The sequence below is a fragment of the Prosopis cineraria genome, unplaced genomic scaffold (genome assembly GCF_029017545.1).
Source record: "Prosopis cineraria cultivar Desert tree isolate PC_DT_omini unplaced genomic scaffold, ASM2901754v1 PC15, whole genome shotgun sequence".
Lineage (NCBI taxonomy): Eukaryota > Viridiplantae > Streptophyta > Magnoliopsida > Fabales > Fabaceae > Prosopis > Prosopis cineraria.
The window spans coordinates 2,407,316-2,425,643 of NW_026555346.1; the positions used below are offsets into that span (position 1 = coordinate 2,407,316).

General features: G+C 34.2%; 1 protein-coding gene across 1 annotated transcript; it reads right to left on the reverse strand.

Annotated features, from left to right (window-relative positions):
• Nucleotides 1-13,855: 13,855 nt before the first annotated feature.
• On the reverse strand, nucleotides 13,856-18,125 carry LOC129294744 (auxin efflux carrier component 6). The gene is made up of 7 exons (XM_054933216.1): nucleotides 17,695-18,125; nucleotides 16,949-17,526; nucleotides 15,656-15,866; nucleotides 15,440-15,525; nucleotides 15,166-15,323; nucleotides 14,986-15,062; nucleotides 13,856-14,217 (listed from the first exon to the last, which is right to left on the reverse strand). The coding sequence occupies exons 1-7, from the start codon at nucleotides 18,123-18,125 to the stop codon at nucleotides 14,151-14,153; spliced, it is 1,608 nt and encodes a 535-aa protein (XP_054789191.1). The 3' UTR covers nucleotides 13,856-14,150.
• Nucleotides 18,126-18,328: the final 203 nt, after the last annotated feature.

An 18,328-nucleotide genomic window follows, 5' to 3' on the forward strand; every position in this document is an offset into this window, starting at 1 on the left:
AAAGTCTGTAGCAAAAAAGTAAAAAGCTTTGAAGGTTAATTTTTTAAACTTTTAAAGATAAAAAAATTGTGTGCAATTGCCTCAAAATTCATGATAATTTTATATATTTTAGCCAATATATAAAGAAACATTATGGGTGGATCTTCATCTCCCAATGTCAGTGTTATGAATGTCCACCTTCGTATATCACTTTTAATTCATCTTCTCACATAGAACTAATGTCTTTTATATAATATTGTTTGCATTTGGAAAGTGAATCAACCAAACAATCAAGTACTAGGCACACAAAAGATACTGAGTCTTAAATAATTTGGTTTTAGGCTCCCCTACATTAATTTACTCAGATGCAAAGATACAAGTTGAAATCAAAAGAAACAAAGTCTAATTAAAATAGTGTGCGTGAGCACAAATTATAAAGGTGTAAATTGATAAGCTAGACTAAACTGGAAAATAAATTAAGGCTAAAAGCTAATGATTGATAAAATTCCTGAGGTTTATAAGTATTTCTGTGTGATTTTTGTGATATCCCTTTCTTTGCTGCTATTCTCATAGTTATAGTGTGTGTAGGCTATCATTAGCCATTTGTAACTACCAGCCTATTTCCTAAAAATTTTCATAGGTGAAGGTCATGATCTTGCAAGATTCAAGGCTTATTGGGATCATGGTCTTGTGTAATTCAAATAATCTAGTTGGTAATTTCAAGTCTTAAGAGATTCAAAGACTCGTGCTGTCTTAATCAAATCACTTTACCATGATATGGACTAGATTTGTCACTATCAAATCTCTTGTTGGGCCTAATGTTTTATTCACGCAGCCTAGTTCTTGCTATAGCTGTTTTAACCTTTTGAATGGGTGTGGTTTTGGTTTTAGCCCAAACAAATATATTACTTTCTTTGGTCCTATTTGTATGACACCTTTTAAAAATAATTTTTAGTCTAAAATGTATAACACCATATAATAATTAAATTATTTTTTTATTTTTATCCTTTCTTAATTAGCATGAAGGTATTTAATGTAGTTATATAATGATTTAGAGTCAAAAATAAAAATAAAAACTTCATATCATTTTTTATGATATTAAGAAAAAATAATTTGTTGAGATGTGTGAAATGATTAAAAATGTTCTATAATAAAAATGAGAAGGAATATTTCATAATCAATATTCTTGAGTCTTAAGCATTTGCCTGCGTGCATGCCATTTCATTTGTAGTGTAAACATAAAGCACAATACATTGTTTTCATTTGTGCTGTCTATATTCTTCCTACTTATTATTCTCCTGTCCTCTAACTAAATTGTTTCTTTTATCAATTCACAACTATTTCACAGCATTTTTATATTTTTAATAGTAGTTCTTTTATTTTAATATACACATAATTTAAATAAACATAGTCATCCTTTTGTTACTATGTAATAAAGTGAATTTAATTATTGTCTAAAAATAAAAGATATATTAGTTGTCTTTTTTAATTTAACAAATTGAAGTTTAGATATTTAGAATTTAAAATTATATTAATCAGAACATAAATCAAAGACATATAAAAAAATAAAATAATTATGACATGTTAATTATGTAATGTCCTCCTACATTATCCACACAATTATATAATCCATTGAGGCCAATTAATTAGCTAAGAAAGATACTATAGAAAAATATGATAAACCTTGATGAAACAAAACTCCAAATAATAAATATAAAGACATTAGTTATGTAGGATAAATTTGAGAACTTTTAATTAAGGCTTTTGAAATGCCTTAAAATCATAATAAGATTTGGCTTTAGGGAGTATTGAAATATACCAAGCCTTGAAACAAGCTTTCACAAGGTCGGGTCATTTTACACAAACACCACCATTTGTTGTGATTCATAATATGAAGGACACTTGTCATAGCCAAAGGCACATTTTACCAGAGCTGACATTTCTAGAGCCGTGCACCGTGGCCAATGAATATTCTATCACAATGCAAAAGGCATATCAACACATCTGATTATATCGCCTCTAGATTCAACTTTTGGTGCACCGAACTTTTTGCTTAGATCTTTAAATGAGGCGATCCAAACATCCTCATAGAGATAATCAAATAATTTAGCCAACGACATTGATCTTACCACCATTCAATATCAAATAAGGATTTTGGACACTCAAAATTATAACATACTCTTCCACGATTACACCATCAACCAAGTACCATTACCCAACTATTAAACCATTAGCCTTATGGCCATCTCATTCAAACACATACTACACAAATAAGCATGCATAAATCCAGTTGGAGGATTTAAAGATTCTTTATAACACTCACAACACTTGACATTTAAAAAAACATACTAGCATAACTTGACCCATGACCAAAAGTATGTGAGTGTCAATACCATTCATATGCAAGTCAAGTAATAAATTACAATGCAAAAGATAAATAATTATATGCATATGACCCTTAATGTTGGTAATACACTATTCAATTACAAAATATGAATAACTAGAGACATTACAATTAGTTAAGTGTCTCTAGCTTCGCATGCTTCCCTTTTGCCCTAAGTCTAAGTGTCATCTAGAAAATATTAAATCATGACTATAAGCATACAAAACAAGGATTCACATTTTAAATTTCATAGTTTGTTCAACATGTACCTCAGTTAGACATCCTCAATCACATAGTTACCAACTTTGCTAGTTGGGGTTTAAGAGAAGTCCTTATTACTACCTTCGTTAAGTAGTATTTAAGGAATAATAATCAAGAACCAAACATCAATGCCTTGCAATGCTAGTTAATACCACATGGGTTTTCAAACACTTGTCTTACTCTAGTAAACTCTCATCCACCTATGATCATGCAAATCAAACTCATGAAATGACATATTCATAAACATTCCCATGTTTAACTTAAACATGCTATCATATTCTATTCACATACTCAATACTCAGCATCATACCATAGCCATTCATTCACTTAATCACATATCCACATTACTATGCTTGTAACTATTAAATCATATGTCCATAATCAAGCTCAATAAATTTCATTAATTACAACTCCTCCTTCACATCATGTTTATTAACCACATTAAATCCACTCGATTATGCTAAATAAACTCACACCTTCACCACATACTATCATGGTATAACCACGCACACCTCAATTCAAATCAACCACTTCATACCATAACCAAACAAGCTCATTTTTGCAAACAACATATGTTAGAATTTAACTCTCAACTACCTTAACCTTTGATTTTACCACACCAAAGCATACAATTTGGATTTCAAGAAAGCTTCCGAACACACAGAGATCTCCAAATATAGTAAATCTATAATTTACCACCATCAACATCATTAATAACTAATCATTATTAATTAACCTTAATCACGATTAATGTCTAATAAACTAATTGGTGATATTAATTATAAACAACCATATTTTTTTTAACTTTCATTAACTTATTTAGCCTCTATTAAAGTTAACTAACACTAGTTAACCTCTTCATTAGCTTAATCTAGGTAAATTTGCATAAGGTTTGACTCTAAACCCATCATCAACACTTATAACCATTGTCATTAGTTTAAACCAATGACTGGAAGCATAAAACAACCTCCTTGACTCTATTGAAGTCATTAGGATGAGCAACACTTAACTATAAATTCAGACTTAGCCCCTCACCCAAGGAACTATTGGAAAAAATGCATGAAGGAGGTGTAGGAAGGGATGAGGAAGCTTTATTTAATAGCTCCAAATAAGCTCTCCTTGGCCAAAAATGCAAGCTTTATTGGAGCTCCATCACTTCTTTTTTGAAAGCCCTCTCATTCTATTTAAAAAATACATATTCAAGATTTAAAATTTATCATGTCAGATGACACTAATAGATAACCCAAATTAAACTTAAACCCATTAAATCTGGTTCAAAGTAGCCCATTAGCTTTTTAGGGTCAGATTTAAACCCACAGAGTCCATTGGACCCAATAATCGTTCAAATAATCCAATTTAAGCCTTAATTAATTAACTTAACTCTTAATTAATTTTTAATTAAGCCTATTTTAAATTTTGGGACGTTACAAATTGTATTTTTTTTTAATCAGCATCTTTAATATACTTTGAAAGATGGATTAATTATCATGAAAAATAGATTTTTTTAGCCAAATCATAAAATATATATATATATATATATATATTATAAAAACGAGAAAGACTTTATGTTAAAAGAAGTCATCGGAGAACGTCAAGTCGGACCGAAAAAAATTATAGTGCCAGTCAAGCATAATCAGCCTATATATTGCAAAATATTTAATTAATCATAAACGATTTACTTTTATAATTTAAAGCGATGTAACGGGTTTAGAGGAGAAGGGAAGAGTCTGGCCAAAAAAATAAAAACAAACAAACAAGAGTAATAATTATCAAGAGGGTGTTGTGACGTCTTTTCCTCTATGAATTTCCAGCCGTTGAAAAGCTTCACTGTTTCTTCGTCCTCTTAACATGGACGTTAAAATCTCGATTAATAAGTATTGCCATTTTGCCGGATTCCTTGGTGATCTACAGCCAAGCATGCTTTCCATTGATCTTGACCTCCTCCTTTTGCTGCCATGCCCAATTTTGGCCTGATTTTAGTCGTGTGCTTTTACCTTTGTAATCGAATTCTTCCCTTTAATATTTGTCACCTTCTCACACTATTACTTGCTGTAAGATATTTTAATTTTAACCGAATCAAGCTCTTAACATAAATTAGCTAATTATTTTTAAAATTATATTCTTTCCATGTTTCGTGGGGATGCAGCGTAGAATCTCACATGAAATTTTTTTTTTACAATAACATAAAAAGTTGCTGCCTAGCGTCCAGTTTTAACAATGACAATTAAAAATTATTGCTAAAAAGTGACTTTGGCGATGACATTCTATCATAACCAAAAATCATTATCAAAAGTCGACCTATGTTTTCACCAAAATTATTTCTATGAAAAAATTTTAAAAATAAAAAATAATTTATATAATTACTTTTAGCAACAATATTTATTGTCACTAAAATTACTTTCTTAAAAAAATAAAATTATTCAAAATATTTGTGAAATTATATTTCTTATTTTATATATAGAATGTGAAATTAATGATATATATGATCAAGAAATAAAATAAATAATGATGAGAATGTATTAAGTTTAATTATTGATTTTTTTAATTTTATATTATATGTAATATTTTTTAATAATAATTTTATTATACAAAACCTTTTAGTGATGACTTTTAAATTTTTGATGGCAGCATCATCTTTTTTGCAATATTAATTAATACGACAGTGAATATTAAATATATACATATATATATATATATATTATAAAATATGAAATTTACCAAAACTGCTGGATCATGGGATGACATAAAATTAATCTAAGATAACTAACATTATTTATGAATAGTGCAATTTTTTACAAAAGTAATTGATAGGGGACGCGGAAGCAGAATCGTGCTAATTTAGGAATAGAACCCTGACATAACAAAAATACAAGAACAAAAAGAAAGAGACAAAATTTATGATGAAAATAAAGAAAGATATAAAATAAACAATGGGATAATTATCAAGGAGAAGATCATCTAGAGCACCTACCTCTAGGAACCTCAACCTTCGAAGACACCATAAGAGTTGATCACACTCTTGATCACGTCTATTTCTCACACAGGGTGCCACCACAAAGCACTAAGGTTCACAAGAGTTATAAACTCTAAAATGAATAATTTCATTCAACTTATGTTCTTCTTTATAAGAGGGAGTATGCCTAATTTATATAGGCTCATAGAGAAGAATATTTCCTAAAATTAAAACCCTAATTTCCTAATACTAAAAGGAAAAATAATGATAAATTATTCAGTCACATAATTTAGGAGATGTGATCCTAAAATTATGGGATTACAAAATTTAAAAATTAATACTATAATTAATTCTAACCTTTGACTAGACTCAAAATAGGAAATCAAATCAATGGACCATTAAAATAGAAAATAATTTAGGAGACAATCAAGGGATCATAAAGGATTTTATCACGCCACCCTTGACTTCTTCATTAGGGTTTCATGCCTCCTTGCTTGCAAGAGGCTCAACTTGTAGTCTTCCTTGCATTGGCCTAAGGTTTGCATATCTTGGACTTAACTCTTCATGAATTTAAATTTTAAGTACATTATACACATATAGATGCTCTCTTTTGGACTTGAGAGGAGTGCCCAAATGCTCTCCAAGCTCTTGAACTTCTTGCACAAGACTAAACAAGGCTTGCTTCATGGCTTTAGTTCAGGCTCTTGTCATTGGACCTTCAATATGCTGTAATGGGTCTTTAGGTATGTTGGATTAGAAGTATTGGGCTCCTTGCTCCTTGCCTTAGGCTACTTCCATGTTACCATGCTCATGATTATCATCCTCAAGCTTTGTTACCATTAATGCCATGTCATCTATGCCATGGGGTCTATCACTCCCTCCTAGTTGGAAAGGATTCGTCCTCAAATCTGCAGAATCATATAAAGATAGATCATAAATATTAAATATGGCACTAACATTGCCATAAGAGTTAGGCAAATCAATCTTGTAAGCATTATCATTAATTTTTTCTAAAACTTGAAAAGGTCTATCTCCTCGAGCTTGAAGTTTGGACTGCTTTTAATTAAGAGATTTTTCTTTCCTTAAATGTAACCAAACCTAATATCTGGGCTCAAAGATCACACATCTCTTGCCTTTATTAGCTTGCTTGGCATATTGCTTATTCTTTCGCTCTATGTTTGCTTTAACCTTAGCATGTAAGTCCTACACAAACTCAGTTTTTTTCTTGCCATCAGTGTTAGCATGCTCAAAAAAAGGTAAAAGTAAAATATCACTAGGAGATAATGGATTAAAACCATAAAAAATTTCAAATGGAGAATAAAAAGTAGAAGAATGAACAGCCCTATTGTAAGCAAATTCAATATGAGGTAAACAATTCACCCAATTCTTCAAATTCTTCTAAATTATTACTCTTAGCAGTGTAGTCATAGTTTTATTAACTACCTCAATTTGACCATCAGTTTGCGGATGGGAAATAGTGGAAAAAAGTAACTTAGTCCTTAATTTATGCCATAGGGTATGCCAGAAGTGACTAAGAAACTTTACATCCCTGTCACTCACAATAGTCTTAGGTAAACCATGTAAATGAACAATCTCTTTAAAGAACAAGTCGGCAGTGTTAACAGCATCATTAGTCTTAGCACAAGCAATAAAGTATGCCATCTTAGAGAACTTGTAAACAACAACAAATATGAAATCTTTGCCTACAAAAGATTTAGGCTATCCAATTACAAAATCCATAGAGATATGTTCCCAAGGGTGAGAGGGGATGGGTAAACGAGAGTAAAGTCCATGAGGTTGGACCTTAGATTTTGCTTGTGTCCATTTAATACATTTATCACAAATAGATATGACATCTTTCTGCATGTAAGGCTAAAAGAAATGATCAGACAAAATAGCCAAAGTTTTCTCTACACCAAAGTATCCCATCAAGCCACCATTATGTGCTTCCTTAGTAAGCAACTCAAGCATAGAATAAATAGGAATACATAATTTATTTTTCTTAAAAAGAAATCCATCAAATCTAAAGAAATCACCAGATCCATGATTTTCACAAGATTTTTAACTATTTTTAAAATCAAAATCAATTTTATAAAAATCTTTTAGAATCTCAAAGCCAAGTAATTGAGCATGCAAATAGTAAAGTAATGTATACCTTCAAGATAAGGCATCAGTAATGATATTTTCTTTACCTTGCTCATGCTTAATCACATAAGAAAATGTCTCAATAAATTCCATCCAGCGAGCATGTCTCTTGTTCAACTTACCTTGAGACTTGAGAAATTTTAAACTTTCATGATCAGAATGAATGATGAATTTCTTGGGCCACAAATAATATTGTCATGTTTCTAAGGCCTTCTTTAGAGCATAAAGCTCTTTTTCATAGGTGGAATAATTCAAAACTGCGCCATGAAGCTTTTCACTGAAGTAAGCTATGAGCTAAAAATCCTGCATTAAAATAGCACTTATACCAATACCAGAAGCATCACATTGAATTTCAAATGCTTTAGAGAAATTAGGCAAAATAAGTAAAAGGGCATTAGTCAATTTATCCTTTAAGGTTTGGAAAGCCCTTTCTTGTGTCTCACCTCATTTGAAGGTCACATTCTTCTTAACAAGTTCATTAAGAGGGGCAGCAATGCTAAAGAAATCCCTAACAAACCTCCAATAGAAACTTGCTAAGCCATGGAAGCTTCTCACTTCACTTGCATTCTTAGGGATTAGCCATTCACAAATAGCCTTAACTTTCTCCTCATCCACATAAATTCCTTGTGATCCAACAACAAATCTCAAAAAGATAATAGAGTCCATGCAAAAAAAACACTTTTGAAAATTAGCATATAGCTTATATTCCCTCAAGGTGTCAAACACAATTTTAAGATGATTCATATGATTAGTCAAAGATTTACTATAAATCATATCATCAAGTAAACCACAACAAACTTGCCTATAAACTTTCTAAAAACATGATTCATCAATGCCATAAAAGTACTAGGGGCATTAGTCAAACCAAAAGGCATAACTAACCATTCATATAATCCAAATTTAGTTTTAAAGGTAGTTTTCCATTCATCATCCTCTTTCATACGAATTTGATGATAACCACTTCTAAGATCAATTTTAGAGAAGATAGAAGCACCATGCAATTCATCAAGCATATTATCAAGTCTAGGGATAGGGTAACGATACTTTATGGTGATTTTGTTGATTGCTCTACAATCAACACACATCCCTAAAGATCCATATTTTTTTAGCACCAAGATAACAGGGATAACACAAGGGCTAATGCTCTCACGCACAAAGCCCTTCATCATCAATTCCTCTACTTGGCGTTGGATCTCCTTAGTCTTTTTAGGGTTAGCCCTATAAGCAGGCTTGTTTGGAATAGCAGCTCCAGGCAAAAAAAATCTATTATATGCTCAATTCCTCTTAGGGGAGGAAGTCCATTAAGAATCTCATTAGGGAATAGATCTCCATAATCCTGTAACAAAAAGACAATACTAGAAGGCAAAGTAGGGTCAAGAATGTCGGTAGAAAAATAAATATTCTTGAGAATTATAATAAGAGCTTTCTCACTCATCAAAGCCTCTTGAATCTCACTTTTCCTACACAATAATATTTTCTTTTCACCATTTTTCTTCACTCCCACCATTCTATTTTTTTCTTTTATTACCTTCTCTCCACTCTTTTTCCTCTCTTTTAATTGATTTTCAAGTAAACAATACTCTCTTTCTTTTCTCTCTCACTCATACCACAATCAAGGAGATATCTTCTTTGCTTGTAATCTTGAGCAATCTTTAGTTAATCTTCATAGGCTTGGATGGGCCTAAAAGGATTTAATACAACAGTCTTGCCTTTAAAAGGTACCTTGTAACAATTTTTAAAACCATCATGAGTAGCCTTACTATCAAACTGCCAAGGCCTATCTAATAACAAGTGTCCAGCAAGCATAGGGGTTACATCACATAATACATCACAAGTATAAACTCCAACAGAGAAAATAATTAACACTTGCTTAGAAACCTTAATTTCAGCACAATCATTCAACCATTGCAATTTATAGGGCTTAGGGTGTAGAATTAAAGGTAGAGATAATTTAACTACAACTAAAGTGTTAGTTATGTTAATGCAACTACCACCATCAATTACCATGCTACACACTTTCTCTTTGATAAAGCATCTAGTGTGAAAAATATGCTCGTGTTGCTCATGTTCATCATCCTTCTTTGGTTGAATATTGAGAGCTCTTCTTGCCACCAAAATAGAGTCAACTACACCCATTGCATTCAAGCTTATGGTTTGATTCATGGGAGGTAGAATCATCATCAACGTTATTAGCATCATCTTCATCACTTTCATGCATACTATCATAGCCACCATCATCTCTCAAGATCATAACTCTTTTATTGCTACAATCTCTAACCATGTGGCCCACACCATGACATTTGAAACACTTAATAAGAGAAGTGTTAGATGAATAAGAAGAAGGTTTAGGGTTAAAAGTTTTACCCTCATACTTGGTCTTTATTTCTTCCCTGTCCTGTGATGTATCTTTGGCTTTGAAATCCTTCCATTTGAAAGTTGCCTTAGAGTCTTTCCAAGAGGATTTAGAACTTTTGTTCTTATTTCTTTGCTCTAACTTAATAGCCTTGTATATGAGCTCTTCCTTGTCCATAAAAGTGTACGAGTCAAGCTTATCTCTTGAATGAAGGATGCTTTACTTTTTAGTCCGATAAGTCAACATCACGCTTTGAGGATTTCTTTCCCTTAGGAGAAGGGGGCTCTTCATACTTTTCATCATCACTGGGGGTCTCACACTTCTTTCCTTTACAAGAGGAAGTCTCTGACTCATCTTTATCCTCTTTATGAAACCTATGATCAAGTTTCAAGCGAAACTGCTGTAACTATATTTTGATAAGTTCTAAAACAGAGTTCATATCAATACTAGGGGATTCATCCTTGTTACTCATGTTCACAGAAGAACTAGAAACCATATAAGATAAAAATAGATCCTCACACACACAAACTCACGTGTTTACTCTCAAGATAAATAAAGTCACTTGTGTTTCACAAAAAAATTAATGGCTTTTTTTTAATGATGAAAAATACACTTACTTTTTACTACTCACTAAGCTTGTGGATAGAATCTAATGGTAAAACCAAACACAAATTAAGAAACTAAGAGACAACCAAGTGAGTATCTTCTAAATTAAGAAAACTAGAAAACAAGCACAAGATAAAAAGAGGATATATATATATATATATATATTTTGCAATTTTGAAATAAATAGGAAAGCAAAATTTTCAAATAAAATTAAGCTTGCAAAATAAAAAACCACACGTGACAACAAAAATTAAGAAAGAAAGAAATAAAAATTAAAGAGTCAAATACTTAAAGACAAAATAGAAAACTAAATAAAATAGGAGAGTAGCACAAATAGAAAATAAGAGAGTAGAGAATTTGAAAAGTACTATCAAAAATTAAAAATAAAAAAGTGATCAACGTAGAATACTTTCTTATTATCCAAGTTGACTTTTCTCTTTAGGCAACCTCTTGGTAACTTGGAGTTTAAAAATAGCCTTTTTCTATAATCATAACTTACAGCAATATATTTTTTTTTGTAATTTTTTTTGAATTTTTATATTTTTTTCTTTTTTTTTCAACACACTACTAACACCTTTTTTTGCATGAATTTTTAGGTATTTTTGTCTCTCTTTTTTTGAGAAGGCTAATAAAATGAAAGCTCACATAAGATTAAAAAAGTCAAAAAGATGAAGAAGAGAAAAACTAAAAGATAGAAGTAGATGGGATAGATAAAAGATGATCACACAAAGAAATAACTCAAAATAAAAAAGAAGAAGAAAGGACAAGAATTTAAACCAAAACTAGCAACCAAAGCTCTGATACCAATCTGATAGAGGACATAGAAGCAGAATCGTGCTAGTTTAAAGGCAAAATCCTGACACAATAAAAACACAAGAACAAAAAGAAAGAGGCCAAATTTATGATGAAAATAAAGATATGAAATAAATAATGGGATAATTATTAAGGAAAAAATCCCTAAAGTACCTGCCTCTAGGAACCTCAACCTTTGAAGACACCATAAGAATTGATCACGTATGTTTCTCACACGGGATGCCACCACAAAGCACTAAGGCTCACAAGAGTTATAAACTCTAAAATGAATAATTTCATTCAACTTTTGTTCTTCTTTACAAGAGGGAGCATGCCTAATTTATATAGGCTCATAGAGAATAATATTTTTTAAAATTAAAACCCTAATTTGCTAATACTAAAAGGAAAAATAATGATAAATATTCAGCCACATAATTTAGGAGATGTCATCCTAAAATTATGGGATTACAAAATTTAGAAATTAGTACTATAATTAATTCTAACCTTTGACTAAACTCAAAATAGAAAATCAAATCAAAGGACCATTAAAATAAGAAATAATTTAGAAGACAATCAAGGGATCATAAAGGATTTTATCACACCACCCTTGACTTCTTCACTAGGGTTTCATGCCTCATTGCTTGCAAGAGGCTCAACTTATAGTCTTCCTTATATTGGGCTAAGATTTACATCTCATAGGCTTGACTCTTCATGAATTTAGATATTAAGCACATTATACACGTATAGATGCTCTCTTTTAGGCTTGAGAGGAGTGCTCCAATGCTCTCCAAACTCTTGAACTTCTTGCACAAGACCGAACAAGGCTTGCTTCATGGCTTTAGTTTGAGTTCTTGTCATTAGACCTTCAATATATTGTAATGGGTCTTTAGGTACGTTGGATTGAAAGTATTGGGCTCCTTGCTCCTTGCCTTGGGCTACTTTCATGTCACCATGTTCATGATTATCATCTTCAAGTTTCATTGCCATTAATGCCATCTCATTCATGCCATGAGGTCCATCAATAATGATGTGTGTGCGTGTGTGGGGTGTGTGTTTGGCGGGGAATATTATACATATATAGTGGATGGATTCCGTGGTTGTTGAACTAATAGAACATGTGAATGCGGTCACTGCCCTTGCCACCTGCCCTGATTAGTCCGTCGTTTACACTAATTACTAATTAATTTGCTAATTACTTATAAATTGCGAAACACATACAGTAAGATAATTCTGTGGATACACTATACATGCTTTACCATAAGATCATGATCTGTAACTTGGATGTTGCTCATTATTCTGCCAACTCACATATTCAACCTCATCACCATGGGATATACATAATTAAACTCCCCCACTATTAATTAATAGTATTGTCGTACTGGTTGGGCTCTTATTTTTTTGTCTCACCATGCGTCCGTCCTCTTCTCTGGCTTTCCTTCTCTATGTTTTCAAGTGGCGAAGTACTTGTTAATTAGCCCAGTGCATGAACATGCCCGGCCCGGCCCGGCCCGAATATCAACCCTCAGACGCCAAAGTCGGAGTCCATGCTGATTCGCTTGAAGGTATTCACCTCCTTATGTATGTGCGACAATGGACAAGAGCACCCATTGAAAGAAATCCTTCAAGAGGTTCGATCCTTTATGTGTCAAGAAAAGGAGTTGGTCTCCTGTACACTCCCCGAAGTGCGATTGGGCGTGCAGATCTGATCGTAAAGCATGCCTACGGAGAGGATAATGCTTCCCAGATTTTGGAGTCAGCTCCCTCATTTTCTCAATATCAACCCGGCAAAGATGGTGCTTATCTGACAGGCTAATCTACCCAGTTTCCTTTCAAGCTGTACTTGTATCCATTTTTTTTTTAAAAAAAGAATATCACCCCCAAACATGTGCGTTCTTCATTCTGCTCCGTGGCTGCTGTTAAGAATTGATCAAGGAGAACCAAACGGCTACGAAACACATGAAATGTTAGCCGTCCAGTAGCTCCGATCCAATCTCAGCGGCCAACTTCCCCACACCATGTTCTCTTCATCATTTGCCTTATTTTTAATACAATATTTATCACATATTAGTCATCATCATCTGATTGTATCTGTTTTATTGTCTTTTAAGAAAATAACAATTTTCTGCCAATTTTTTCCTCAAGAAACATAAGTTTAAAATGCAACATCATAGAATCTTCCAACCTAAAAAAAAAGAAAAAAAACCCCGGGGGGGGGGGGGGAGCGCCCCCGACTTTAATCACCAATCATGATAAAAATCCATTTTCTTTTGGATCCGGGCACATGAATATTATCGCCGCTTACTTCCCTGTGTAATGGCCAGAGCCCTTTGATTAGACCTAATTTTACCCAAGACCTTCTCTGTTGCCGGTGACAACACTGCAATAATCGAAAGACTTCATAATATATATGGTTTAGTTTATATATGTTTGTTAATTAACTGCTAAACCCAAATACGTACCCATAATTTGTCACTCTATACTATTATGAGATAAACACGCACGCACACAGAGACACTGCCAAAGCATTCTTCGGACGGCTCCTAGCTAGCTATACATGCTATGTTGTGGTCCCGTCAGATCCCATGGAATCAGAGCCTGTGACAGTACCCATTCTTTCTGGTGCTTTATTGACCACTAGGGACGACATCTTTAGCTAGCTGCAGATATTTTTGGTCTCTTCAAAGCCCAAGAAATATGTAATATAGCAGCGTTACTGGTAAGGACACTAACATGCCAAAGATAACCCTGCAAATTAACAAGAAACCCCAAATTGATTAGCTGGCTATGGTTAATTATTAAATATTCCAAATAAAATATCGTCTAGAAGAGGTGAATAATCACCATGTATGAAAGCGCGCACGAGTTTTGTGACCCTATTATATATGTGTAAGCAGTGGCTCCCACAGAAAGTATTTGAAAGATTCGGTTTGGAGACAGACAGGCGCATCTTATAATTATAATAATTAATTATTACGCCTGGGTTTGATTAAAAGTCAAGCATTTAATATGATGAGTGTCAACAAATATGTGTGTGTGCGCGCGCGCGTTTCGAACTTTATCCTCCTCGCCACATTCTAGACGATGTCGTTGATCCTCCACGTATGTTCAAAATACAAATGTTATATCATTAATTTAGTTTCCATCGTTTTTGATACAGCAGAGTCGTGACGTCATGAATGCAGCATCAGCAGTAGAAAACCTGTGTGCGCCGATCGGTGGCAGGATATATACAATTCTGTGGGATTAATCTCAAGCTTAATTTTTTTTTTAAAGCGACGTTCATTCTGCGACTGTGCACGTTTTAAAACATTAAAAAAATTTTAAATTAGAGTTTACTTAATCCAATTTTGATGTCTAACTAGCTAAGTTATTCACCTGTCACTCTATGACTAAAAACATTATATATTAATAATATTTCCAATAAAAAATTTAGTGAAATTTTTTGGGTAATTAGATTTAATCCACGACGAGGGTTTGAAAGAATTATGATAAGAAACGGTTGAATTTACGTACCCAGTGCTCAAAATATCAGGATGTACACCATATTCCCTTGCAAATACAAAAGGCACGATCCCTTGCGGGAGAGCAGCCTGCAGAGAAACCAAAACTTAAGTTATAATATAACCACTTTAATCAATTAAACTCACAAACGAGTGCTTGGGTATAAAACAAGTAGATAATATGATTATGAACCTGTACAATGGCGGCTCGGAGTTTGGGTCCTCTCAATCCAATAGCAATGGAGGCAACAGCCATGACCAGAGGCCCCAAAATGAAGCGAAGGGACATTCCCATGGCTGCTGTTTTGGTGCCACAGGCTAAGATGCGAGGCTGAAGTGCCATGAACAGCCCTGCTTGCATGCACAGCACATGTAAATACCGTCTAAAAAACTACTTTAATTTTGCAATTATATGAACCGATAGACACAATTAACTCTGAACATATGTTTCAGTATGTTCCTATTACCTAAGCTGAACATTGCCATCCCAAGGCCGGCGTCCGAAATTATTTTCACACACGAATTCACCAGGCCAGGCATCCCTACATTCCATCTGCATGTTCACATCCACCTTCTATGATTTTTTTTATAAAATCATCACTTTATATTATATATATATATATATATATATAAGTTTGTTCCTCACAAAAATATGTACGGGTAGGTTGATAGATGTCACTTACTTGAAAGAGATGAGCGACCAAAGCAAGCCTGAGACGCTAGAATATGTATTAGGGTTCCGCAGGAGTTTCCTTCCTACAACTTTAAGTATAAGTGTCATCATTACCAGAGCGCGCGGCATCTTCTGGTTTGTTCCCTCTGAATATACGGGACCTCCTTCCTCCAGCATTGGGATATTAGTGATATCTCTGAAGCTAATTTCTTTTTCTTTTGCTAATAATAGCCCAGAATAGCGCACATATTAATATAGTAATATTTATATTGAAATTTAAACTCCCAATAAAGCATTAGACGAGGCTATAATAATAAAACTTTCAGCACCCACGCACCCCAAGGAATAATATTGCTTGTAAATTATTTGAAACATTATCATTCAAGAAATTCAAGTATAGCTAGGTTGCATATGATTTGGTATCATAGATGCAAGGGTTATTTCATGTATGCTTATTTTAACCTTCAGCTATAGGGACTAATTAAAATCGCTGCCTTCATCATTACACACGTGCTGTCTCCATATGATGGCCGCTATCAATGAAGCTTCCCAGTAAAGACAGGATCTTAAAGAAACTACACACGGCGTTGAACATTGAAGATATTGATGTAATAAACTTTTCCAAAACTATATATAATTTGATTGACATAATTAGAAGGAAAAACATAACTTTAAATTTTGTACTTTGCTCGCATTTTACTTTTAATTTCTGTATCTTTTTCCAATATTTTTGATCCATTTATTTTTGTTTTTTATTATTTTAGATTTTTTTCAAAAACACTGAAAAAAAGTATAAAAACTAATAGCAAAACGTGAACAAAGTTTATAAATTTAAATTTATATTTTACCCAATTAAAAATATATATTGTCTACAAAAATCATTCTAAAATTCTTGTCGGCGTTACAAAAAATAATAATATAACAATGAATAAAATGTTATCACTGATGCATTGTGAAAAGTGAAAAACCCTTTCTACTTAAAAAAAAAAAAAAGAACGAGCAACGAGGTGCAACAAGATCTGAAAGCTGAAGACAAAAAATGCACTTGAACTGTAATTTGATGAACCCATGCTAAAAAACTCATGAAAATAGTCGGAGAAAATGCACATGACCATGACAATATTGGAGACACAACTCACAGAAGGTACACCTGAAACAGCTACAATGCCTAAGATTTTGACTTAATCCCAAAGTAATATGCCAACGATGCGATTACAGCGACACTGTGTTGTTCTATCCCCAAACCCCTAAACGACACAGGCAAAAGTTACACACCGCCGCACACAACACCACACATACGTACCTGACATGGTTATTTCTTGGCATCCTGGTCCCTCCCCGCCTTGACACATCGCCGGCGACAACTCTTGGTAACTCTTCCCGCATCTTGCCGGAGACGTCGTCCATAACCGCGGGCTTCTCGACATCGTCATTTCAAATTCGTTAATGTTAGACCCCCGTGGCGTGGCTTGGAGAGAGCAAGCATCCGACGAAGTCGCGTATTCTATTAACCGAGGACTCCCGGTCGGGTATCCGAATCTGACTTCTTCTAGGGCACCGACGCGGTGCGACTTAAGCAGATGGAGTGGTGTACTGTCGGAGAAGATTTCTGCGTTGGAGAGTCTGGGAGTGGCGATGCCTGCGGGCGAAGACAATGTGGAGTCAGGAGCAGAGGACGTGGATCGTCGGATTCGGACCCGAACACGTCCGTGGCTGTCGGTTTCGGTTTCGGTTCGAAGTGCCACGTCTCGACCGTCCAGAGATATGACGTCGCCGTCCACCTCAAATTTTACGATGGAGGCCGCTGTCGGTCCAGGAAACTTGCTCCGAATCAAGAGAGTGGCAGCTCTGTACTCGAACAAGAATAGCAGCAGGGTGTACCTGAAATTATAACTGTGATTTCTCTGAAGTATAGATGTTTTATATACTCTATACCTATTCATGGTAACATTATATACAGGATTATCATGGCATGCGAGATGACAAGACGGTAAATACAGCTTTAATCAGATTGCACGCAGAAGGATATGCATGGGAAGGTATATATACCAGACGATAGATTGAAGCACAACGAGTTGGACCATGAGGGAGTGTGTGAAATGGCCGTACATGGCTTGCAGCAAGGGAATGCCCATGACTAGAGTGTTGGGCAAGGAGGAGAGAGAGAAGAGAGTGATAAGCCAGTCCAGGGTTGCAGAGTGGAAGAAGAAAAGCCAGAGAGAGAGGAAGAAGAGAAGGGAGAGCTTGGAGAGAGTGTCGGCTAAGATGAACTGAGAGTCCATGTGGTAGGGATTGTTGCGAGAAATAAAGTGGAAGGAGAGGACAGGGACGGCGAACACCGCCACGAAGCGATTGATGCCGGAGCACTGGGCGCTGCTAAATATGTTGAACCATTTCACCGAAGCGTAGGCCGCCAACATGGCGAAGTATAGAGGCACCATCGCACTCATCACTTTGTAGAAATCAACCCATGTTATCATCTTTTTTAGGCCAATATTGAAACCCAAGGATCGTAGTAGTAATATATCATAAAGATGAATAGCGTCAGCTAGGGTTTATATGCGCCATTTTTTTCTTGCGCGGTACTGCTTTGCCCTCCCCAACACTGTTGATTAACTTGATAAGTTTTGAGCCTGGCACTGGCATATAGTGCTTCATCAATGACTCGTTGTTAGGGTTAATC